Source organism: Sinohyriopsis cumingii, chromosome 13 (assembly GCF_028554795.1).
Source record: "Sinohyriopsis cumingii isolate HCF-2022 chromosome 13, ASM2855479v2, whole genome shotgun sequence".
In the NCBI taxonomy this organism is placed as follows: domain Eukaryota; kingdom Metazoa; phylum Mollusca; class Bivalvia; order Unionida; family Unionidae; genus Sinohyriopsis; species Sinohyriopsis cumingii.
Window position 1 is genome coordinate 60,441,701 of NC_142973.1, and position 27,388 is coordinate 60,469,088.

At 33.7% G+C, this 27,388-nt stretch overlaps 2 protein-coding genes across 5 annotated transcripts in view; both read right to left on the reverse strand.

Annotated features, from left to right (window-relative positions):
* The window catches only part of LOC149785671 (uncharacterized), a 112,925-nt gene that overhangs the window by 21,635 nt on the left and 63,902 nt on the right, over positions 1–27,388 (reverse strand). The window lies entirely within an intron of this gene.
* LOC149785672 (uncharacterized) lies at positions 1,679–27,093 on the reverse strand. 4 transcript variants are annotated; one of them, XM_089979501.1, is made up of 7 exons: positions 26,377–27,093; positions 19,651–19,798; positions 5,724–6,142; positions 5,116–5,391; positions 4,130–4,305; positions 3,788–3,920; positions 3,445–3,691 (listed from the first exon to the last, which is right to left on the reverse strand). In XM_089979501.1, the coding sequence occupies exons 5-7, from the start codon at positions 4,257–4,259 to the stop codon at positions 3,580–3,582; spliced, it is 375 nt and encodes a 124-aa protein (XP_089835627.1). In that variant the 5' UTR covers positions 4,260–4,305; positions 5,116–5,391; positions 5,724–6,142; positions 19,651–19,798; positions 26,377–27,093; the 3' UTR covers positions 3,445–3,579. The 4 variants fall into 4 exon arrangements, with proteins under 4 accessions (XP_089835625.1, XP_089835627.1, XP_089835626.1 ...); XM_089979500.1 differs by lacking the exons at positions 3,445–3,691; positions 3,788–3,920; positions 4,130–4,305 and having other exon boundaries at positions 5,122–5,391; positions 5,832–6,142; XM_089979498.1 differs by lacking the exons at positions 3,445–3,691; positions 3,788–3,920; positions 4,130–4,305 and having other exon boundaries at positions 5,122–5,391.

Here is a 27,388-nt window from a genome sequence, read left to right on the forward strand (position 1 = left end):
AGGAAGTTTTTACGTGAAATTCTGCATGGACAATTATAAGAAGTATTGTCAACTGTCCTAACTTCGTGCCCATCCTTGGTTCATGATCCATGTTTCTCAAGACCTCTCGCACTCTGTTTAGAGATCATGATGGGTCAATACCTTTCGTCGACAGTGACAGTAAGTACTGATTAAGAAATATTCAATGAAATATAATTTAAATACGTATTACAATTCAAATAAAAGAAAGCAAAATAGAAATGTCTAGTTTAACTAATGCCACTTTTGCCTCAAGTCTGTGGCTTTTGGAGTGAGTGTTAGCTGTTCAAGGCCGCTGTTCACATGTTCATTTACTGGACCTTTTTATTAGCAGGAAACCCAAGACAAATTTTTGTGATGGCAAAAGCAATGCAAAAGCTTTGGTTATTAAATAACATGCACTTCTTCTGCCATGTTAGGAAAAATAAATGAAATGGATAACAATATGGAATAAAATTTGTCACTGAAATATTTACATATAAGGGAAAATAATCTTTCTCATTACATTGAAAGAAAAAAAATCTTATAAAAATTCACCATGTGTGCAAATATGGTAATTTTATCAAAAGTTTGAAAGAAAAATAGAGACAAAACAAAATGCATCTTAGTTTCTTCTTTGATATTTAAGTCATTGTTGTTTTAGTGCAGTTCATATGCACCTAAAAGATATGAAATACTGATGCAAATATTAATAAATATGGGGCATCATAAACAATCAAATTATATATATTGGCTAATTGTCACATTCCAATCTTATGTTAAGTGGCTTTTATTTCAGGGTATTGAATGATTGACAGAAATATACAAATCTTGACGTTTGTAAAGGCAGTAGCTACAAAGAATTTGGTGAGTTTATAAACATTTTTCAACCATAAATGAATTAAGCAGACATAGTTGAACACTTTCTATGGTGAGGTTAATAGTTTCATGTAATATTAAAATATGAGCGTTACAATTCATGAACCTTGGCAGGTCGAAGCGAGTTTTTAAATATATTTTAATATTTCTATTTTTAAAGGCATATATGTTTGATAACAGATTAGCATCATTTGTGCAAGTTCAAAACTCTTCATATCAGGATTTCTGCTGTAACATTTGGTAAAAGTATGCTGAGTGATTTTAGAGAAGACATAGCTTAAATGAATTGCTATATTTGGTAATGATGGCAGTATTTTAAGATGGATCACCATCATTTAAGGAGGCGTAAAACATATGTCAGGATGCTGTCTGTTAATTTAATTATATTCTGTTGAGTGTTTGATCATCAGAAGTTGCTTATAAGTTTTCTAGTTTTAATAAAGGTGCCATATTTGATGGCATATTGGCATTGTTTGTAACGGTTTGAAAGGTCTATATGCCAGAATGCTGTCTTTCATGTTTGGTTGCAATTTGTCCAGTGGTACTAAAAAGGTGATAATAATGTTAACATATAATCAATGATGGATAAAGGATGACATACGCAGGACCATATGATCTGATGAGCATTACAGTGCTGATTACACAATTCTGTAATCCTGAAGTAGAAATCGACATTGAAATGATAAAAACTTTTACATGACTGTAAATTTTTTTTTTAAAGTATCAACAAAGAGTATGGACGATAATAGCATACAAAATACGCATTAGTACGCAATATATATATATACTATCACAGTTAAAATGACAAATTACAATACTCATCAGCAGAAATGTTGTTTTTGACTTATTTATGAGCAATATAACCATTTAATAACCCTTAAAATTTCACTTGATTTGCTAACTTTTACGGTCATGGGCATAGACTGTGTCTTTTTGTATGAATTGTACTACTGATGGCTATGCTAAATTAACGTAACTGTACTTCTATAAAAAAACAGCTATTGCATCTATAATAAACTGGAAAGATGTAAAACCGAAAACATCACCATAAGGTGACTAGCTTTATACCGTTACTATGAAAAGTATATAATACTAAATATGGTATCACAAACAACATTTAAATATGTCAGCTTCATGAATTATAACAACTCGATCATTATCATTTGAAATGTTATTTGTGAAAAATAGTACGCTTATCTTAAGTGAAGATTCAGTCTTGATTGGTAAGCAAAACATTTGTGGAAGCCAATCAAAATGAAAAGCAAACTAAATTTGAAGTGGTTCTTGAGACATTCAGTTACAAACCTAAACCGTTCGTAAAACAATTCCATGACAACTTGAAATCTGTTTTCTTTGCATCATCGATATAACATTCAAATTCAATCGAGAACAGCATGAAGTAACATAGATCAGGCTATGTGCATAATGAGTATGGTGAGCTGATTTGTAAAATTTCTGTGTGATGTATTTGGCAAGATATACTATATTCGATGTGAACATGATTTTCATACCATGTAAAATTGTAAAAACTAGGCTGCAAACTAAAATTATTTTTAAACTGTTAATTGCAGCATTAAATAATTCTTGTTATTTTTACATATTTTGTTGATTGATCTGTATGTTTAAGAAAAGGAGCAGATTACATGTGCTTTTAAACATGAGTGGGTTCTTAAAGTTCAAACTTTATACTGGACATAGTATACTTTGTAACACTGGTTTGAAATGTGAAACACTTTTAAACCCTGTGTCTGGCTGGTTCATACTTTAGCGCATCATTTTGTAATAAGAATTTATCAGTAGGGATTTATTCTGAATATTGTATGAGATGTTATTAGCAAAGGTAATTTGTTTATATTCTCTAGCTGACCTGTTTCTGGCATTTGGTGAGTGTTCATGCTATTATAAGATGAATAAGACTGTCCGTTATATTTTGTTACAAACAAGTACTGATGTAATTTAAATGTCAAATTATCCCCATTATATTTTGTTACAAACAAGTACTGATGCAATTTAAATGTCAAATTATCCCTGCTTCCAAAATGTAATATATTCAAATCTTTTGGATTGGTGATAGAAAATTATCGAGTATACATGCAAAGCTGAGGAGTAATGACAGCTTCCTATTGTAGCATCTCTACTGAGTAGCCGTTAGTGGCACTCCCATCTGAATAATATGTGGAGAAGATGAGAAAACTAAATAATATTATTTCTTTTCATGCTGAGACGTATGTTAATCATATTATTACTTGAACTAAACCAACTACGTTTGACTTTGGATTTATGAAAAGTGTATCCTAAGCTAACCAATGCATAATAAAACTAAACTGAAATGACAAAACAGTTCAATCACAATAATTATGTAATGTTTTCCTGTAAAAATGGTATAGATCGAAGATCCTTTTCTTATCTACACTTTCTTCTTTTCTCCCATTTATTAATTTCATGTGAATGCCAGCCATCTTATATAAAAGTTTTTTCTTTTTTCTTCTCTAGAAAATGTTGTTTGTATATAAAAGGCAATAAATAATTTTAACATTTTTAGCTGATCCCAATTCTAATGTTTGCAAAACAAATATGTTATAATGATTGTTTTGACCATTCTGTGTTGTTCCTTTTCTCAATCTTTGTATGGTGTTGTAAACATGGCATTTTATTGTTGCCCAGTCTCTGTTTCTAAGGACTGGTTCTATTTCCAAAGCCATCTCACAGTCCTTTTTCCCAGGTACTTTCAGAAGTCTGAAAAACTTTCCACACTGACGCTCTATTGCATCCTTTGTCCAGTGAACTCTGTTTTTGACACACAGCTTTCTTTGTCCTGAAATGTATTGAATATAAGAAATCATAGTAAAGTTCATGCTATCATCTGCAAATGAAGGTCTCATCTTAGGTAAAGAAAAATACACATGCTTACCTACATTTTGTATTTGAACATCCATATCTTTTTTCACACTGAAAATCTTCATCATCATCCATATCCAAGTCCACACCATCATCTTCGGCATCAGCATCTTCATTGTCTGTGGTCAACAATTGGTCAAGAGAATCTACAATTTAAGCATACATTTAACTAATGCATTAATATCTTCCAGTTTTAATAATGACTACACTTAGAAAATACAATTAGAAACAATATACACATTTGAATACCTTTGACTTTATTAACTGGAACAGTTAAAAACTTGAACAAATCAATCCAGCTATACTATATAATTAAATTGAAAATTTATTAAGACAAGAAAATAAATATACAAACCTTCGTCCTCCCCTTGAGTTAAGGAATGCCATCCATCAACTACTATCAACAATTTTGCTACTTGTCCAAGTTCCACAGCTGATTCTTGATTTCTAAAGAATTCTCTATGGATGTTGACAGAATGACCCATGTGGTTTGACAACCATTCAACTTCAATGTCATTCAGGATTTAGCATCTAGAAATATGAGAATTTCAAGTACCGGTAGTAACATTTTAAAGCTACATTTCCAAGAGGCAAAAATACTGTTTCTTGAAGACAGCACAAGTGTTGTTATTTTAATATATGCATTATCTTAACAATAGTTTTGTAGACCTTTGCAAAAAATTTAGAATCCACAATTGAAAGAGACGATATTATGTATATGACTTGACACAAACTTTGGGTGATGGTGTATGATGCCATTTACTGCTGTTGTTGTTGTTGTGGAGTTTAACACCATTTTTCAGCACACGATAAGCTATACATGGCGGCCAATATTAATAGTGGAGGAAGAACCCATGAAAACCCTGGAAAGAACCACCAACCCACGAGAAGCTACTGGCAAGCTTTCTCACATACCCACATTAGCTGAATCCGAGACTCGAACCCACGCAGACAGAGGTGAGATGGCAGTGATCCGTAACAGAGAGCACTTTAGACCACTCGGCCACTCGGGCCCCGCCATTTACTGCTGTGAATACAGCATATATATCACTTTGCCATAAGCAAGGGGATAAGACGTGAGACTGATAACATTAAAAAGTTAACACTTGTAATTTCAAGATAGAGATTTTAAGCTAATCAAAACAGTTTTTATCATATAGGAAGTACAAATGTTGAGAATCCTAGTTTGAAATTAATCCAGAACATAGCTTCACATCAGTGCAATGCAATATTCCTTTGAGAAAATGATGTTGTATAATCTTTTTATTTCAAGATTTAGTCTAGTGTGATTATGCACTTTCCAAATATTATCCTGTTTATGTAGAAATAAAAAATGTGTACCTTAACGACCATGGCAATATATTTTCTCGCTGATGCCAATTCAATCATTTCAGGGTGTTCTAATCCAGCTTGTAGCACGAAGTGGTGCATGCACACATGCCCCTCTATATGACCTGTGCTGCTAAGCCACAAGAAAAGATATTGGTTCTGTTCACTTATTTGTACAAGAGGTCTGCACTTCATCAACAAAATTTATCCAGTGATTCTTTTATGTCTGGTGTCAGTATTACTGGCACAGTTCTGCCTCTTTTTCCTCTTATTTCAATCATGTCGAGTCTATTATAATGAACACAATAATCACTATATGTATATATTTGGGTATGTCGGAAAATATATCGTAATGAATTATGTTTATCATTTTATAAAATAACTGTTAGATCTAGCATTCAAAATGCATTAAAATATGATGAAATAAAATTGCACACTTAATTAAACAATATTAAATCATTATATGAATAGTAAAAGTTGCTATATATAATATACAAAACATGTTTTGTAACATAAATCTTTAGAACAATTGCTTTAAAATATCATCAATAATTAATGGTTTCAAGTTTCATAAAAAAATAATTAAACATTTTAAGAGAGGAAATAGGATAAAAATTAACCTGTTTACTAGCTGTATTTCAAGTGATTGGAGACACATAATTTCTTCATTTAAATTTTCTTTTCCAGTCAGGTCTTATGTTATAGTCTTTTGCTAATATTTTGCTTACTTCCCCACTCCGCCTTCTATTGAACATAATTATTCTGCACAGAACTGCTGCTGCCGATGCCTGAAAATGTTCACTTGAGCTCTGGTGTTCTTTCTGGCAATCATTTGCTGTTTTAATTTCATTTACAGTATACTCTTTCAGTCTGATTAAGTCATGTGCAGATGGTAGCAGAACTGGCTCATTCCTCTTTGCTTCTTTCATGGACCTTAGAGCATTTGATGTGACCTTGTATTTCCATTCCTCTTCAATCTGATGTTGCAGTCTCTGTGCATTTTTCTCACCTATATCATCACTGTTTCTTAGCTCATGACCTTTCAAAATAACACATTTTTTTCAAAATTGGCCCACATTTCAGTGCTACAGAAGGAATAAGAATGATCTTTTCGATATTACTCTAGATATTACTCTTGCACTACTCTAGATATTACTCTTGCACTACTCTAGATATTACTCGAGCCCCTTCAACAATCTTATCAAATTATTTAAATAACATGAAAGATGCATTAAATGAGGTAAGCTCATTTGACTTACAACTTTTGTAAAGATTTTGGACGTGTTCAAAGTGATTATGTTATGCAAGGAATTATCAATTCTTGAGGTGAAATTGTAGGAAAATGTAGAAATGTTTTCTTATACATTTTAATTTTTTCCCAATATATATAGTTCAACAATGTGTGTGTCAACACTGTGGACACTGTCCACAAACCATGCTTTCAGAATTCACACAAACTTGCCACAATGATTATTTCCAGAAATGTTTAATAAATCTTAGTTATCTTACATTTTGATATTCTTGCTCTTCGCTCTAAATCAAAGAAATAGTGTGTAAATGCAGACTTTAGAAATCAGTGTACCGTTTATATGAATATTTTGCTCACTTAATGCTTTAAATATATATATATATATATATATATATATATATATATATATATATATATATATATATATATATATATATATATATAATGTGCGTATCGACACTGTGGACACAGTATCCACAAACCATACTTTGAGAATTCACACACTAATAATCCTGAAAGAAAGAGTACATCCAATGAATAAAATATAACCTGTTTATATAATCCTTTCACTATCCTTGTTCTATGCCTTGAATCAAATACATACTGTGTCATTTAAATGGTTATAAATTGCTTACCTTTTTCACAAATACTGGTAGTTTCTTACTCATGTGAAATAATTCCTATCAATTAAGCCATCTCCTCAGTTCTTGTGATAAAATGAGTGCTATCAAATATTAGTATATTGTCTTTCAGACGCATGACAGGCACAACCGTGTGTAATTATGTATCAGAAAAAGATAATATCTTCCACAAATATATTAAGAGAAGACAAAAGAATTGATTGAATTATTTTTGTCAGCCACCAGTTTCAATTTTAAGCATAAAATCATTAAAGATGTAATCTGAATATAAACAAATGCTGATATTAACCAAGGGCAATTAAGTAAATAAAATCCATCACAGTTTCTTCTCCCAAGGCAAATTATTTAAATATCATGAAAGATGCATGAGACGTGTGTGTGTGTGATTTAGATTTTTAACATAGCTTTATCAATTTTTCAGTCATATCGCTACAATGTCTGCAGTATGACAATTTACAGTGACGTTTAGCACTGGGGCATCATGCCGCAGACATGTAGTCACACTATCCTGACACCAGACCAACCAGTCCTAACACTAACCTCTTAATGCTGAGCGCCAAGCGAGGCAGCTGTTAGTACCATTTTTAAGCCTTTGGTATAACTCAGTCGGGGTAGATGCATGAGATGAGAAGAGCTCATTTGACTTACAACCTGTGTGAAAATTTTGGACAACAGGTTCAAAGTGATTCATTTTATGTAATGCTAGGATTTAGCAATTCATGAGGTGAAATGGAAGAAAAATGAAGAAATGTATCCTGAGAAGGATGTCCAATGCAGGATGTTGTTAATGGCTTATACAGTGAACGATATTCATGATGCATCTATCATGCTTTCAAAATATATCAAGCTTTCATGATAAGTGTAGCATTGTTGTGGACACCGTGTCCACAAACCATGCTTATAAAATTCATACAAACTTGTAAGAAAGATTATTGAGAGGGACAATTAGATTTTTGCTATTATTTCTGTACACTTTATGAGAAATTAGTAGTGTCATTTGAAACATTTAAAAGTCAAAATACAATTTATACGACTATTTCAGTCATTAATGCCTTCCCAATTTACCTCTTTCAACAATGCATGTATGTACACTGTGGACACAGTTTCCACAAACCATGCTTTTAGAATTCACACAGACTTGCTCCAAATATTATTATCAGAAACGTTTAATAACTTGTCTTTATGTTACAGTTTCATATTCTTACTCTACATGTTAAATCAAACCAGTGTAACTGTATACTTTGGATAGCAATGTTTCGTTTATATGACTAATTTCTTCATTTAATGCTTCTCAATACACAATCAATGTAGTGTATCAACTCTGTGGACAGTGTCCACAAATGGTGTTTTCAGAATACACACTGACATATTTTATGTCCAATGAATTTACATTTAACCTGCTTCTGTTATCCTTTCAGTTTCCTTGTTCTGAATTTTGATCAGACACATGCAGAGTCATTTCAATGAATAGAAATCGCGTACCTTTTAAACAAATACTGGTAGTTTGTTATTCATTTGAAAAAAACCTATCAGTTAAGCTGTCTGCTTAGTTCTTGTGACAAAATGAGTTCCGTCAAATATTAGTAGATCATTACTTTCAGATGCAAGAAATGCACAACCATGTGTCTATGTATTTGTAGATAGTTAACAACTTCAACAAATATATTCAGGAGAAGACAAAGGAATCAAATGATTTTTTTAAATCAACCACCAGTTTTAATTTCAAGCATAGAATCATTATAGATGTAGTCTAAATATAAACAAATGCTGATATTAATCCAGGGACTTAAAATAGTTAAGATCCAATAGAATTTCTTGACCTAAGGTGAATTTTTAAATATCATGAATATGCATGAAATGACGTTAGCTCGTTTAACTTACAACTGGTGTAGACTTTTGACCAAATGTTCAAAGGGGTTTTACATGTCATGCTATGAATTACCAATCTGGGAGATGAAATCGAATAAAAATATGCAAATTTACTCTGCGGAGAATATCTAATGCAGCGTGTTGTTAATCGCTTCTACAGTGAACATTACTCATGATAAATATATTGTGCTTTATAAATAGATTATGTTTCCACAATAAGTGTAGGTTCATTATGGGCAACATGTCCACAAACCATGCTTACAGAATTCACACAAAGTTGTACAAAAGATTATTGCTAATGAAGATTAGGTTTTTGCTATTTGTTTCTGTACACTTTAAAGGAATTTAGTAATGTACTGTTGATATGACTATTTTATTCATTTAAGGTCTTCAAATTATAGATAACTTTCAACAATGGGTAAACCAACTCTGTGGAAATAATTCCACAAACCATGCTTTTAGAATTCACACAAACTCTGATCTCAGTAAAGTTTACTAAATCTTATTTTCATGACATTTTTATAAGCTTACTCTACATTTTAAATCAAACAAGTACTGTGTAACTGCAGATTATAGTAATCAATGTTCCATTTAAATGACTATTTTTTTCCTTGAATGCTTTCTCAATATAAAAATTTGAACAATGCGTGTTTCAACACTTTGGACAGAGTGTCCACAAATCATGCTTTAAAAATTCACAAATAGCAGACTTGTAAGAAAGAGTACATCCAATGAATTTAAATATAACCTGTTTCTATACATTAACACTATCATTGTATATTTTAATCAAATAACTATTGACTCTTTTAAATAATTAGAAATTATGTATCTTTTATATGACCAGAACTAGTTTCTAAAATATACACCACTCCCTCGATAACTCGCGCACATCAGGGTCCAGAAACATCGACCGCACTATAAGTGAGGCGCGAGTTATCAAGGGACCTATAAAATAAGCCCAAAACCAATAAAGTGAATGGCGACATAACGGAGAAATAAGGGGGGGGGGTAGGCAGATTATACTGCTGAATACTCACTTTATAATCGTTCTGAGATTAAATGTTAATAAATATCTCTTCATAACGGTTTACTTTATTATATCCTCATAGGACAACATTAATTTCAGGATAAATTAAAGTATATTGGTTTCCGTTCGCTTAACATGTGTACCACTTCACACATTGTGTACTACGTCACTAATTTTTATGTTGAATTGGATACATTCTAGTTTTCACTTTTTGAAAAAATCAGTTATTTTTTTGTGTGTGTGTTACTCCTTGGTTTCTCTGCCGCCGAGCAAAATCCCTCAGATTTCTCAACTGCATGAGCTTTACGTAGTCAACATTTTGGGTCTCCAGCCACCTTATGGCAATATCAAAATATCTGATTGCTTCCTGTGCAGAGGGGTGGGGGGTGTAACATCTGCGTCTGCATCACTTTCAACAGTTGTGTTACTCCAGTTAGAATCGTCTTCTGCTGCAAATTTGTTCGCTATAGAAATAATTATAGTTTCATCTCACATGTATTCGGTTGTGGGGCAATCATTGTCAGCACAAATTCACTCCTCCATATCATCAAGAGAAACGACCATCTCAGAACCATGAGTCTGTACAAATTTCTCCCAAACAGCCTCGGCATTAATGACATCAGTTTCACTGAAACATTCGAAGTCACTATCATCGTCGTTGTCTCTGTTACTGTTTTGCTTTACGTCAAAGGCAGCTCCAAGACCCTTAATCCAGCACCGGAGGTCTCTTGTAATCGATTTTTTTTTTAATGCAACAAACACTTCCCCAAGTTGTTGATCAAAACAAAGCCAGCATGTACATGTAATTAGGTTCTCACAGAAGTACTCACGGGTTTCGATGTGACGGTCGATTGACTCTTTTCATGTTTTCAATGAACAGAATATGTTATGATTATAATGTTTACACTGAAACGGAATTAAAGGATTAAAACGTGACTTTCGCACAGGAAGACTTTTAATTGGTGTTTATTTCATTCTCTGTTGCCACCTGTTAGCATTTACCAGAAGTTTTCATTGATTGCTATTTCACCAGACTGTTTACTTACAGTAACTATTTATCATAGTCAGAATATTAAGAAATGCTGATATTAATCTAAGGGCCACTAAAGTAGTTAATATCCATAATGGTTTCTTTTCTTAAGGCAAATTATTTAAAAATCATAAAAGTGGAGAGCTTGTTTTATGTACAACCAGTGTAAAGACTTTTGATCACATGTTCAAAGTGATTATAGGTGTTTAATGTAATTAAATGATGTTTACACAAAGAATGGAGTCCAGCCAGGACCCGTGATGTGGGTCAGTTCAAGGTCAGTTAAGTGGACACGCACACTAAGTGGGATTAGCTATCTGCCAATCAGAGACAGCCAATCAGAGACAAGGGTCTGCTGTGCTGAGGTAGCTGACAGTAGTCATTGACTTTACAAGTGATCAGCGTCGAGAGTGGTCTGTTTTTGTTTTCATATCCTCCATCGCCCCAACCGCCGCCTGCAGTTCTGTTACATCTGGCTCACCCTTTGCCTTCAGGTCTTCTCCTTAACCTCCCACCAGCATACTAATTCCACTATCTCTGGAGGTGGCAACCAGCCCCTGCATACTAATAGGCTGCTCTTGCTTATCTTCTCCAGTGGTATTCGCCACTACTGCATCATCGGGCATTCTGTCCCCAATCCACTCGACTTACAGACATAACAAGTTGTGGTGACTCTGCCTCAATACAGCTGCAATTCTGCCTTAACAGTTATGTCAGTCAGTCATACTGGCGGACTTCTCATGGGTACTGCAGTCGTACAGCAGCAATAAACAGACAACACTGAGATGCTCAGTTACAAAAAAATTGGTCGGTGGGAAAACTTCTTAAAAAAATACATGAAATTAACATTATTGTGCCAGCTTCTTTAAAGAAGGCTCAACTTGTGAAGATTTACAAGGAAAATTTGAAGCTAATTCAAGATGGCGGCCTAATACAAATCATCAGGCCCCTGGAGTCTGACTCCCCCAGAAGGGAGGGTTTTCAGTAGCTCAGGATGAGGTCAGTACCCAAAGACTCGCCTACTTACCTGGACGAGGCTGGGCTCAGTATTTCTGCCACCCAGCCAGTGGCGAGCCTGTGGCAATCTACCGATGCAGCTAAACCCATTACATTCATCCATGCGCTCCCTAGTCCACTTGACTTACAGACATAACAAGTTGTGGCGACTCTGCCTCAATACTGCGGCAATTCTGCCTTAACAGTTATGTCAGTCATTCATACTGGCGAGTCTGCCTCAAAACATTGGCAATTCTGCCTGGACATCAGTCATACTGGCAATTCTGCCTCATAGATAGGGCATGTTGGCCATTTGGCCCTGACATCAGTCAGACTGGCGATTCTCTCTCATAGTTACTGCATGCTTCTCTACCATCTTACCACAACTAACCTCATGCAGTGGAGGGTGAGACCCAAGGAATGCCAAAAATGTATACTTATGTACTGTTTTATAATGCTAAATAGTTGTTAATTAAAGAGTTTGAGACTATATCTCTATTAGTTCTTCTTATGCTTAAATATATCATATATGCAGTTCACCTGTCAGTCAGTCCAGCTAGAGGTACATGAGTGTCGGGTGAATGAGCAATTTTAGTTATGGTCTACCTGTCCACCATTCCATATATTTTAGATTGTGTAAATGTTATGGTAGGAATTACATATTTGGGAGGTGAAAATTGAAAAAAAATTAGAAAAGCATCCTGAGGGCTGTATCCAATGGAGAATGTTGTTAATGGTTTCTATAGTGAACGTTATTCATGGTGTATCTTCTGTGTTTTCTAATTATATCATGATTCCACATCGAGTATAGCATCGTTGTGGACACTGTGTCCACACACCATGCTTACAGAATTCACACAAACTTGCAGGAAAGATCATTGCAAGTGAAGAATAGTGTTTTGCTATTTTTTTTCTCTACACTTAAATGAAATCAGTACTGTGTAACTTTAAACTTCACAAATCAATATACTGTTTATACAGCTTTTTCATTCATTTCATGCTTTCCCATTATATATCTTTACCACAATAGCATGCGTCAATGCTGCTGACAAAATTTCCTCCAATCATGCTTTTAGAATTCACACAAACTTGAGACAAAGATTATTTCCACAAACGTTTAATAAATTTTCTTTATGTTACACATAGGTATTCTTGCTCTGCAGCTTAAATCAAATTGTTACTGTGTAACTGCAGACATTATAAATCAACACACAGTTTAGACTATTTTGTTCATTTAATGTTTCACAAGAAAAAATGAATTTTATCAAATATTAGCAGACGGGTCTTTCAGATGCATAGAATCTACCACCAAGTAAATATATTCAACAATCATATTTTTTAGAAGAGAAAAGAATCCATAAGAATTGTTTTTGCAGCCACCAAAGTATTGTTTACAGGCACAAAATCACTTCAGATGTAGTCTGAATACAAACACATTCTGATATTAATCTTGGGATCATACAAGTAGTCTGAATATAAACACATTCTGATATTAATCTAGGGACCATAGAAGTAGTCTACACATTCTGATATTAATCTAGGGATCATAGAAGTAGTCTGAATATAAACACATTCTGATATTAATCTAGGGATCATATAAGTAGTCTGAATATAAACACATTCTGATATTAATCTAGGGAACATAGAAGTAGTCTACACATTCTGATATTAATCTAGGGATCATAGAAGTAGTCTGAATATAAACACATTCTGATATTAATCTAGGGATCATATAAGTAGTCTGAATATAAACACATTCTGATATTAATCTAGGGACCATAGAAGTAGTCTACACATTCTGATATTAATCTAGGGATCATAGAAGTAGTCTGCACATTCTGATATTAATCTAGGGACCATAGAAGCAGTCTGAATATAAACACATTCTGATATTAATCTAGGGACCATAGAAGTAGCCTACACATTCTGATATTAATCTAGGGATCATAGAAGTAGTCTGAATATAAACACATTCTGATATTAATCTAGGGACCATAGAAGTAGTCTGAACATAAACACATTCTGATATTCATCTAGGGACCATAGAAGTATTCTGCACATTCTGATATTAATCTAGGGATCATAGAAGTAGTCTGAATATAAACACATTCTGATATTAATCTAGGGACCATAGAAGTAGCCTACACATTCTGATATTAATCTAGGGACCATAGATGTAGTCTGAATATAAACACATTCTATATTCATCTAGGGTCCAAAGAAGTAGTCTGAATATAAACACATTCTGATATTAATCTAGGGATGGTCCACATTCTAATATTAATCTAGGGACCATAGAAGTAGTCTGAAAATAAACACATTCTACATTAATCTAGAGACCAAAGAAGTATTCTGAATATAAACACATTCTGATGTTAATCTAGGGACGGTCCATAGATGTAGTCTGAATATAAACACATTCTGATATTAATCTAGGGACCATAGAAGTAGTCTGAATATAAACACATTCTGATATTAATCTAGGGACCATAGAAGTAATCTGAATATAAACACATTCTGATATTAATCTAGGGATGGTCCATAGATGTAGTCTGAATATAAACACATTCTGATATTAATCTAGGGACCATAGAAGTAATCTGAATATAAACACGTTCTGATATTAATCTAGGGACCATAGAAGTAGTTAAGTTCCATTACAGTTTCTTGTCCTAAGGCAAAATATTTAAATTTCATCAAAGATGTATAACAGAGGAGAGCTTGATTGACTTACAACCTGTGTAAAGACTTTTAATCAAATGTTTAGAGTGATTATTTTTCTGCTGTATTAAAAATGTCCAATCTGGGAGATGAAGGAAAATGTAGCAATGTATCCTGGGGATGATATCCAATGGAGAGTGTTGTTAATGGCTTATACAATGCATGTTATTCATGATGTATCTATTGAGCTTTTCAAATAGATTATGCATCCACAATGAATGTAGCGTAATTGTTGACACAATGTCCACAAAATCTATTACGTTTTTCAAATAGATTATGCATCCACAATGAGTGTAGCATAATTGTTGACACAGTGTCCACAAAATCTATTGCACTTTTCAAATAGATTATGCATCCACAATGAGTGTAGCATAATTGTTGACACAGTGTCCACAAAATCTATTGCGTTTTTCAAATAGATGATGCATCCACAATGAGTGTAGCATAATTGTTGACAATGTCCACAAAATCTACTGCGCTTTTCAAATAGATGATGCATCCACAATGAGTGTAGCATAATTGTGGACACAGTGTCCACAAAATCTATTGCACTTTTCAAATTGATTATGCATCCACAATGAGTGTAGCATAATTGTGGACACAGTGTCCACAAAATCTATTGCGCTTTTCAAATAGATTATGCATCCACAATGTGTAGCATAATTGTGGACACAGTGTCCACAAACCATGCTCACATAATTGTGAGAATGATAATTTTTGACTGAAGATTACATTTTTGCTGTTCTTCTTGTACACATTAAATGAAATCATTATTGTGTAACTTTAACCTTTAGAAATCAATGTACCGTTTATACAACTATTTCATTCATTTAAGGCTTTCCAATTATATTTTTCAACAATGCACGTCTCAACACTGTGGATACGGTGTCCACAAACCATGCTTTTATAATTCACACACACCTGCTATTAAAGATTATTTCCAGAAACATCAAATAAATCTTGTTTATGTTACATTTTTTATATTTTTTTTGCTCTTAACTTGAAATAAACCCAGTACTGTGTAACTGTGGACAAGTTAAGTCAATATACCATTTATATGAATCTTTTGATCACTGAATGCTTTTTCAAGACAGGTATATTGCAATAATGCACGCATCAACACTGTGGACACAGTGGACACAAACCATGCTTTCAAACTTTGCACATGGACAAACGTGTAAGAAAAAGTTTGTCCAATGAATTTAAATATAACCTGTTTCTATTATTGTTTTGCTATCCTTGTTCTTTACTTTCAATCAAATAAGAATTGAGTTATTTAAATAATTAGAAATCGTGTCTCGTTTACACACCTAGAGGTAGTTTCTAACAGATATCAAATAATTGCTATCTCATAAGCCAATTGCACAGTTTCTGAAATAAAATGAGTTCTATCAAATATTAGTAGATGGTCTTTCAGATGTATGAAATGAACAACCATGTCTTTATGTATAATACCTTCAACAAATATATTTAGGAGACAAAATAATAGATATGAATTGTTTTTGTCAACCACCAGAGTTTTAATTTCAAGCATAAAAACATTTCAGATGTAGTTTGAATAAAAACAAATGTTGATATTAATCTATGCTTCACTGAAGTAAAGTAGTTTACAGGCGAATTATTTAAAAATCATGAAAGACGCATGAAATGAGGAGAGCTCGTTTGACTTACAACCCGTGTAAAGAATGATGATCACAAATTCAAAGTGATTTTGCTACAAATTACCAATTCAGGAGGTGATATTGAATAAAAAATATAAAAATGCATCCTCAGGAGAATTTTGTTAATGGTTTCTACAGTAAACGTTATTCATGGTATAATTCTAGTGCTTTCTAAATATATCATGATTCCACAGTGAATGCAACATCATTGTGGACACCGTGTCCACAAACCATGCTTTCAGAATTCACATAAACTTGTAAGAAAGATTAGTGCGAGTGAAGATTAAATTTGTGCTATTGATTTTTCACACCTTCATTGAGATGGGAGCTGCATAATTTCAAACTTTTGAAATTGATAAACCATTTGTACAGCTATTTCATTCATTTAATGCTTTCCCGGTATCTTTGAACAAAAAGCATGTGTCAACACTGGACATGGTGTCCACAAACCATGCTTTCAGAATTCATTCAAAATTTCTGTAAATATTACTTCTAGAACCGTTTAACAAATCTTCTTCATGTTACACTTATATATTCTTGCTCTACACTTTAAATCAAACCAGTACTGCTCATCTCATTATATTCAGGCTGCCTTTCACTGATTTTACACTTGCAATTAACAATGTATGGATAGTCAGGGATTCATACAATGTACCGATTTGCATTTGAAGAAAGAGAATTGCATTGGATGCATTGTTAACAATGTTAACTTGGATTCTAATCTAATGAGCTCTCCTTGTATATTTTTATTACTTGTGGGATTTGTATTTATTTTTCAATAATATGACAGTGGAAATATATCAATGATGGGCTTAAAAAAACTGTAATAATCATCAGATTCAAGTTAACATTCCCTTACATTCAGACTACATTTCAATTGTTTCCTGAGACTGACAATCTAAGGCAACCTGCAATAATTAATACACATTTAAGTTCTAATTTCTGAAAAATAATGTGTTACTGATAGACGGTCTGTGTGCTACATAGCGTTACAACTCACATTCAGTTACACATCTGAGAAATCACAAAACAGCGTACAAAACTGGAATAATTTGAACAACTAAATAGCAGGCATAAAAGGATCTTTAAATCAGACATAAAGGGATCTTTCATTACATGGTTCCCATGCTTTTCTAAAGAAATATTTCCAGGTGATTTCCAGGGTTTTTCCAGGATGAAATTAATTTTTTTCAAGGATCACATATGACCATTACTTAATTGAATCAAAGAAAATTTTAGATTATAAAATATGCATTTTCTAAATCTAAAGATGGTTCTCTTTTAAGGCTCTCCAAAACATGTAAGCCAGAAAAGTTGATCATGTACAAAACCACAAAATGTATGACATGAAACAAGTTTGATGATATTCCTTTTAAACTGGCATGTAAAGTCATTCCAATGTACAAAATAAAAATTCTAACTTTATTTTGTTGACCTGCATTATTTTGTTAAATGGAAACAACATAATGAACATACATTAGTTTTGTTTCCTTTCAAACCTTCAATTCTAAAGAATTATATAGCAATATATATATATGCATCTTGTAAAAGTAAACATTTCCTATTACAGTATATATAAAAAAACAATAAATGCAAATAATTAGAATCTTGTCTTGCAACAAAGAGAGTTTAACCCTGAATTTATATGTGCTAATAAAATCCCAAGCAAGATTTATCAAATACCCTAATCTGCTTAAGAAGATCTGGTTAAAAATCCATCATTTTAAAAACATTTTCAAAAGGGTTGATTTAAATTTTGACAAAAGACCTTCAAAATTATATACTGTTGTATAAACATGGACTGAATTTTCTGTAAAATCAACTTGTCTTCTTGTAATTCGTTAAACCAGTCTTCATACCTGTATTGATACAGGGGCTCGAATAGTTTTTTAATATAATTCAAGGGACAACAATTTCTCATTTCAGCTCTGACATTCAACAATTTGGACTACAGATTTTTATTAAAACGAATAGCAGTCTGTTTTCTAATCTGGGTTTCCTCCAAATATTCCCACCCCATTTTTCATATTTGGGACATTTAGGTTGGGGTTTGTGGGGTCATTGCAATTACATATAAAAATTTGCTGCCGAGGTGCAGTAGCAACATATGGTAGTCGCTTACCAGCGGGCCTAGAAAATTTAAACTTATGTTATATCGACTTATACCTGCATGAAATCGATAGAAAAATGATTTATTTTCTGGTTATGTCTTTATTCCGCTGACAGACTAGGCCAAACTACGGCATTGATAAAACCTGACCAGGTACTGACAATTCGCATTACTAGTCACTTCATGAATCTCAAATGACAACATCGGAAGTCCATTAGTCATGTCATATCAACAACAATCTCCATTATAATGTTATTGTAGAGAAATCCAATTATATTAAATTAAAGTCAGATACCTTTTGTAAAAACCAGCAATCTGGCCAGTCTGATTTATCAAGCAGAAAGCACATGTCAACATGGTAGTCCTGTGATGCAACAAATCTCCAGAAGTTGTTCTCAGAATATATAAATACGGAAAACTTTGTGTTCTTTCATTTTTGTATTTTGATTACAGCCAGTATACAACTTTCATTTAATATTTTTTTATTTTTTCTCTAAATCATTTGAAAATGTGGGTTGCTAGATTTGTGTACTCATGCGACCAGCAATGCAAATCACGAGTACCAGGTCACATTTGATCAACTCCAATTTTAATACTCACAATTTTTGAGACAATAAGTAATTTTCATATCCATTTATCATGTATTACACAACCTAAAAATGTTTAAAGTTTGCTAGGTCATCCGGCAAGCAGCTATGCTTTACCAACATGATCTTTGCCTCTTGTGACGTTAGAGTGGTTTTCATAACTTCCATGTAAGGAAAGATACAGATATCAAGCTGACTTTGAAAATTAAAGTCTACTAGATGAATCTAATCCACAGAGCATTTGGATTGACTCAGCATACATGTTTACTGCAAGCACCCAAATGATACATACTGCACCCTCTGAATATTTTGGTTGTAACTCAATAAATGTAACTCATGATCAGTTTAGTTACGACTCAGTTATGTGAATGTTTCGGGCGTCAAGTGGTGGCAGAAAATTCCCAGGTTTTTCCAGACTTTCATCAATATTTGCGAAATTCTAGGACTTTTCACGGTCGGGAAAAAAATTATCATTTCTCCCGACTTTTTCCCGATTTCTCATGGTAGCATGGGAACCCTGTTCATTAATTATTTTGTTACTTAAATTTAAATTTTAAAAATCATCGTATGTCATATTATTTGGAGTAACATTTTATATGCAGTGCCCAAAAGATGCACAAATCTTAATCAATGGAGTGAAAATGTATTCAACTCACCATTTATTTTCGCCTTTGTGTCTAGAATGTGTCTAGAATGATAATTCGTAACTTCAACCATAGTTGGCTTTTCTCCAGATAACAAATTTCCTGCATATATGAGGAGAAAATCGCCGTTGAAAAATCTTGGTTGCAAAGATTCCCCGTCCTGTAACAGATGCAGAGTTTTACACATTATTCTAATGATAATGCATATCTTAAAATTATAAACTACACTGAATTTTCTTACAAATATTAGATGTCAAAATAAATGTTTCTTTCCTATAAACGAAAACTGCAATTAGCATAGGGGTGATAGACAAAAAAATTTACAAATGCAATCAATGAAATCATGACTACATGTATATTAAACTATATCCCTATTTGGGCACATTGCACTGGATACATGGATTGCCATTAGAGTACACAAAAAATGTGCATGTGTGTGAAAAGCATGCATGACTCTAAAAACAAATGTTTATTCATTTTGTAAACTTGTATTGGCATCTAAAGGTTTAGCCATAGACCGTGCTTATGTTCCTTCCTCTCAGTGGTATACGTTCAGGCATACATTTTAAAAATATGCAAGGAACATGTGTCCAACTTGTAGTATATAGTGAAACACATTAAAATTATGAAGCATATATATATATATATATATATATATATATATATATATATATATATATATATATATATATATATAAATAAAATGAAGACTTTGTAAAGTGCATATTCATTAGAAGCCGTAAATGCTTTACAACATTAAACAACACCTATAACATAAAAAAACATAAAATGACATGATTAAAAAAAACAAACACCATGAAATTAGAAAACATAAAACCATGCTGAAAATATTTAAGGTAGAAAACATTATCAGGTCTTTAAGTTTGTTCTTGCAGTCGAAATAAGTATGTTTTAAGAGCAATCTTGAATGGGATCACTGTGTCTTTGTGTCTAAGTTCAGTGGGCAATTCATTCTATGTTGCTAGGCCCTGGTATGCAAAAGAACGTTGTCCATGTGACTTCATTTTCATTTTGGGAATGATGAGTATACAATTGTCAGAAGATGAGTGTTGTTGTTGTAGGGTTTAACGCCATTTTTCAGCACAAGATTGGATATGCATGGCAGCCAGTACTGATGGTGGAGGAAGAACCCAGGAAAACCCCAGAAAGAACCACCGACCCACGATAGCCAGAAGATGAGTGTAAGTATCTTGCTTGTGTGTACACATGGGGGAGGTCAGATAGGTATGTTGGAATGGAGTCCGTCAATGAAACGTAGCGCAGAGAAAAAAATTTGAGTTTGATTCTGGATTGAATGGATAGCCAGTGTAGGGCACAGAGCAGTGAGGTGGTGTGCTCTGATTGTGGTACTCTAAGTATGATCCGAGCAGCTGTGTTTTGAACTTTCTGAAGTTTCTGGAGCAGATATTGAGATGAACCAGATAGAATTTAGTTACAATAGTCCAGTCTTGAAAGTATTAATGAACACACAAGTGTTTTAGTGACATCAACTGAAAAATATTTGCGAATGGAACTGATACATCTCAGCTCAAGATATGCAGCCTTGCATATGTTCATGACAACTGGGCTGGAGTGTATTCCATTTGTGTCCTGTTGATCAACTAGGACTTGAACCACAGTAAGGCTGTATCATGAATGCCAAATACTGTACATGCTGGAGATGGTAAAATAATATATCATGGTTTATTGTGCAGACAAATCAAAGGGTGAAGACTGTAATCTTTCCGCTATCCAAAGCAGAGAGAATATCATTAACTACTTTTAGAAGAGTAGTTTCAGTACTGTGGCAAGGGTGATATGCAGACTGTACATTGATAAAAAGACTGTTTGAACTGAATTCAGATGAGATACAAGCTGTGGTAGAACAACTTTTTCTAAGATTTTTATATGAATGGGAGATTAGAAACTGGGCAGTAGTTCTTTAAATCGTTATGGTTGAATGACGGTTTCTTCAGCAAAGGCTTTACAATGGAAATTTTGAAAAATGATGGGAATTCCCCTGATGAGAGAGGTATTAATAGCATCCGTTAGTGAAGGCAATACTGGATCTAAGCACTCAAGCAGCAGTGATGTTGGAATTGGATAAAGTTCACATGACTTTGGTGCACTCTTCATCAGGATTTTACCTACCAAATCCTGCTAATGTTTGCCGCTGAAAATCTGTATCGCAACTGTATGGTGACAACAAGTCAATTGAAATTTTGTTGTCAAGCTTATTTCTAATGGCTTGTACTTTGTCATGGAAGATATTTACAAACAAGTCAAGAAGGTTGACTGGAGAGAAGGTAGTTGGAAGTGGTGTACATTTGTTCTTGACATTAAATTGTTAGTAATCTTGAAGAGCTCTTTGCAGATGTAATTTTCCATGATCTTAGTAGTGTAGTGGTAGTGGGCTGATTTTGCTGCATGAACTATGTTTGTGACGTTCTTCTTAGTGTTTTCATAGATTAGCTTATGAATAGTGAGTATGGTAGAATACCCAAAGTCTCTCAGCTTTACATCTGTCTCTTTTAGCAGTGCGAAGCTGGTCCCTAACACTGCTATATCACGGAGAACACTTTTGAACTGATACTCTGAGCTTGGTGGCTGGGGCATGTTTGTTAAGCAATGAATGCAACCAGTTATCGAGTTGTTCCGCTGTAGGAGGTAAGCAACTTGTTAGGTTTGCTTGGATGTCATGCATTAGTTTGGTTCTATTTATCATACGAAGGTATCTCTTAGTAGCAAATAAAGGTAGAGGGTTAGGGACTGACACATGAAGATTTATATATATAAATTATAACAATATACACAAGGAGCCATGGGAAGCAGAGCAGCCAAGGCTCTCACATTTACTGATCACTGCCACCTCACCCATTTTTGTATCCTTGAGCCTTAGGCTCGGCCAATGTGGGTATGTCAGATAGCTGCTAGTAGCTTCCTGTTGGGTCAGTTGTTCTTACCACTACTGAGATTCAAACCCTATGTCATAACACACACACACACACACACACACACACACACACACACAGAGATATATATATATATATATATATATATATATATATATATATATATATATATATATATATATATATATATATATATGACTTTTAATTCGTACCCTATGGAGATTCGAACCCGTATACACCAGACAACGGAAAGTGCTATCACTGGCTTCTATAGAAGAATGTTTGATAATAGTAGGCAGAATTAATATTTGAATACAAATAATACTAACTTACAGGTTAGAGAATTTATAATTCGTACCCTATGGAGATTCGAACCCAGGTCAGCGGGTATCGCCTTGCCTGCATATACGAGCTCATATTCCCTCACGAATAAGAGCACACATCAGCAAAACATGATGTTACTCAGTTGGTGTTATATGCACTCGTGTGTAGCAGACACAATCGCATGACGACCTAGTAAATTAATTCTCATGTATCTACACAGTTATTCTGGATTCCTATGATTTGAGAGAGAGAGAGAGAGAGAGAGAGAGAAAGATTAGAAAGAGAAAATTCAAACGGGGCGAAGATCGTCACTTTTATTCAGATTCTTAAACCATATTACCATCAACTACTAATGCCAACTTTGTTTACAATTTGTATCGGTTGTACTAACGGCTGTGAGAAATGTAGTGACCTCACAATATTTCATTTGGTATTATTTTTCATAGTTGCTGCAAACTACAAATGCATCCCCCATTAAAAAACTTCAAGACATTAACCTTCCGTGGAAGCGATTAGACACATTTCGTAATCGGTGATGAACCCTTCCGCAGAAACAACAGGAACCCTTCCCCAATCCATGGAATAAGAGAACACCTTCCCCAATCCATGGAAACAAAAGGACTCTTCCCCAATCAACAGAAACGAAAGGACACCTTCCCCAATCCATGGGAACAACAGGACCTCTTCTTTAATCTATGGAAACAAGGGGACCTTCACCAATTCATGGAAATTCAAAAGACATATTCCCAAAGCATGAAAGCAACAAAAACCTTTTCCAGTCTATGGGAACAAGAGAACATATTCCCCAATCCATGGAAACATAGGGACACATTCTCCAATCCATGGAAACAAAAGGGAAGGTACCACAATCCATGGAACAAGAGGACACCTTCCCCAATCCATGAAAACAAGAGAACACATTCCCCAATCCATGGAAACAAGAACACATTCAACCAACATATGGAAACAAAGGGACATCTTTCCCAATCCATGATAACAAATCACCTTCACCAATCCATGGCTATAATAGGACCCCTTCTCCAATCGATGGAAGTGTCCCCGTGTGGCCGAGTGGTCTGAAGCGCTCACTGTTACGGATCACTGCCATCTCACCTCTGTCTGTGTGGGTTCGAGTCTCGGGTTCAGCCAATATGGATATGTGAGAAAGCTTGCCAGTAGCTTCTAGTGGGTCGGTAGTTCTTTCTGTGGGTTTTCCAGGTTTGTTTCTCCACCATTTATACCATTTATAAACCGTACAACAACAACAACAACAACATCAACCAATCCATGCAATTAAGAGAACACCTCACATAATCTACGGAAACAAGAAAACACATTTCCCCAATACCGATGAAAGCATAATTTCTCTCAAAACCGCTAAATTGATTTCCACGTAATGAATATAACTTATATATAGGGGCCGGTAAAAATGGTGGTGAAAGAAGACTCATAAAAGCAGGTGTTCGGAAAGAGAAAAAGAATGAATGATAATTAGATATTAGATAAAAAGGAAGGAAAAGTAAAATAATCTAATCAAGGTAGGGAATTAGCAAGTTCTGATCCAATCCGCTGCCATTGTCAAACATTTCATTCCTACAAATGTCTAATTAAAAACAGTCTAAATAAAATTTAAATGAATTTGTTATTTTTCAGATACTGACATTGTGGTCGCAGCATGCTTCACAGCAAGCAGGTGCTTCTGATGATTGTAGTCCTGAATGTTGTTGATTGTCTTCTGGTACTTGAATTAATGTTGGACATTCATTATATGAAAGGTACGTTTTTAATTAATTTGCAAATCAACACATACCACATTAATGTATCTAGTGTCTAATTAGCGTTATCTGGCATTCATTCAGTACATGTATGTCTAATCAAATTCGTATTCTTTCTGTAAATCCACGATGTTAATTAGATAAACGCCTATTTGAAGCAAGAACAGAAATCTACAAATAACAACTCAAACTGGCTATCGCTATTTAGAGGGTGATTGCCCTCGGTATTGTTGTTGTTGCCAGGATTGAGTAAATATTAAAATAAAGTGTGAAATTATTGATGGAATAATAATGGTCTGAGTAGATATATAGATCAGAATGACACGAGCAACCCGGGCATAGAAAAACAAAAATTTAATCAGTTACATAAACAACTGGGAAAATACATTACATTAGGAAGATACACTTCGTTTTGGAATAAATATTTCACTGAATTTCAAACACAAATATATTTATATAAATAGCTCTGTTTTAAATGATAGAATTAGTTCATCATATAATCGAGTGAACGATCGAAGTCATTGCCTTGTCCAACTTCATAACCTGCTTATTCCGGTCCTCTCCGACTTCACTGTGGTGGTTCCTCTAGGTCCTTTTGCTTTTTCCATTTTTCAACGTCCCTACTATCTCGCCTCATTTTGGCCCTCAAACTTTGTGTGGGTAGGTGGATACGTAAGTAGATACTTCAGTGGATACGTCCGTGGAGCTATTTCCCCATGTGCTTTCAAGCTTTGTTCACTTCTACCAACAAAATTGTGTACATTGAGTTTCCAGACATCCGGTCCCTTTGACCAATGTGTTACGAGAGAATTTCTTCCAAATTCAGTCTTGGAGTCCCTTATATTTTGACTCTTGCAGGAACATTGCAGACTGACTAGATTTTTCGATGGGGGCAATATTTCAAGTACAAGGAATTTCGTGTGGAATTAGTTCATCATATAATCAAGTGAACGCCCCTTATTTAGCATAACCAATCTGGATTAAATATTTTTACCGCCTTTTATAAACAGGTGCCAAAATTGTGGTCAGCATTGAATTCCAAGCAACAGGTCTTGAAAATGCCAAATATGACAGTTCCGATACAAGATCGAAGTAAACGAAGGCTTAATTAAGAATCACTTCGTCTGCCGACATATACATTAGAAATCATTGCAGTATAGTGATTTAACAAGCACCTGTCCCCATAAATTTAATTAATTGTTCTCTGTATCAAAGTTAATGTGCTCTTTAAAGATCGACATAAATTTGCAGTCTTACACACACACACACACACAAAATATATATATATATATATATATATATATATATATATATATATATATATATATATATATATATATATATATATAAGAATATAAATCATATGGCAAATAAAAATCCTTTCAAGTGCACTGGCCTGCCAATGCACTAGCCTGTAGGATAGTTGAAACATAGTGGATTTAAAGGTTTAATTCCTGTAGAAACAGCCATGTAAAGTTTTGCAAACAAAATGGTTTTTGTGTTTTTCTTTTGTTTGTCTTGTCTTTGCTTTGTACTTGCCTTTGAAAAAGACTCATTAAAGAGCTGAAAGTGCTCACGCTTGTTAGATACTAGTTTTGCACTGTTCACTGTCAGTATATTGCACACACGCACGCACGCACACACACACACACACATATTTAATCTTGTTTAGAATTACCTAAGTAGAATATATATATTTTATTATTAAACTCTTTTGTTATACGTACCGATCATTTCGTGTGTGCTTCTTTAACGCCCTGCAGTCATGTTGAGTTTGCTCTTCCATTCTCTGGAAAGATTCACTTGGTAGATGGAAATTGTACTTTGCATTATGTAAGAAGAAAAGCATTGTGGGTTAATAATTACTTTCTAGTATGGTGAATGTTGTAACTTATTGAAAACAATTTTGCAATGTAAAACTAAGTAAAATAATGAATTGTTTGCAACCTGTCGATGTGTAGAGGAAAAGCTTAAAATTTAAATAGGAAAACGTGCGTAAATATGCTATACAATTATATTTTTAATCAATGCCTTAAATGTACGCTGATTTTGCGATGCATAATTAACTCTTAGAAGTTAGTCACCAAAATAGCATGAAATTATTTACATATTAAATGCAGTTTTTGATTGTGTATTTTGTATTCCTATATTTAGAAAAATTTCTACTAACTTTTCTCTTATTCATCATAATAATTTGATTCAACCAGACAGTGCCGTAAAAATATTTATCATATGCTCTGACTTTTACCGTTATTCTCATATTAATGACAAAAACATGTGCTTGTGTTTATTTGCATGAAACACGATATCTATGAGAATGCTGAGCATAAAGAGCTTCTACACTGTACAGACAACACGTAGAATTATCAGAGTAATATCATCTTAAGAGAATAATTACAACTATCATATATATTTTCTTTATTCTACTTAGTGTCATGTAAGCATACATAGATATGAAGCATTTTAGAATATTCAACATTTAAAAAATTTATAACAACAATTGCAGAATACTTCTTTTAAAATATTAGTATTATGTTTTGGCAGTAAAAATATGAGTTTGCAAGTAATTTCACTGAGCATTACACATTTATTAAAAGGAAGACAGTAGCCATTGTCCTGAATGAGATAATATATTCTCAACTTTTTTTAAATCTAAGTTTTATCTTTATGAGAATAATGAAAAACTCTGGACAGAATTGTTAGTTATATTTCCTTATTTAGCGTTAAATTTAAACATCC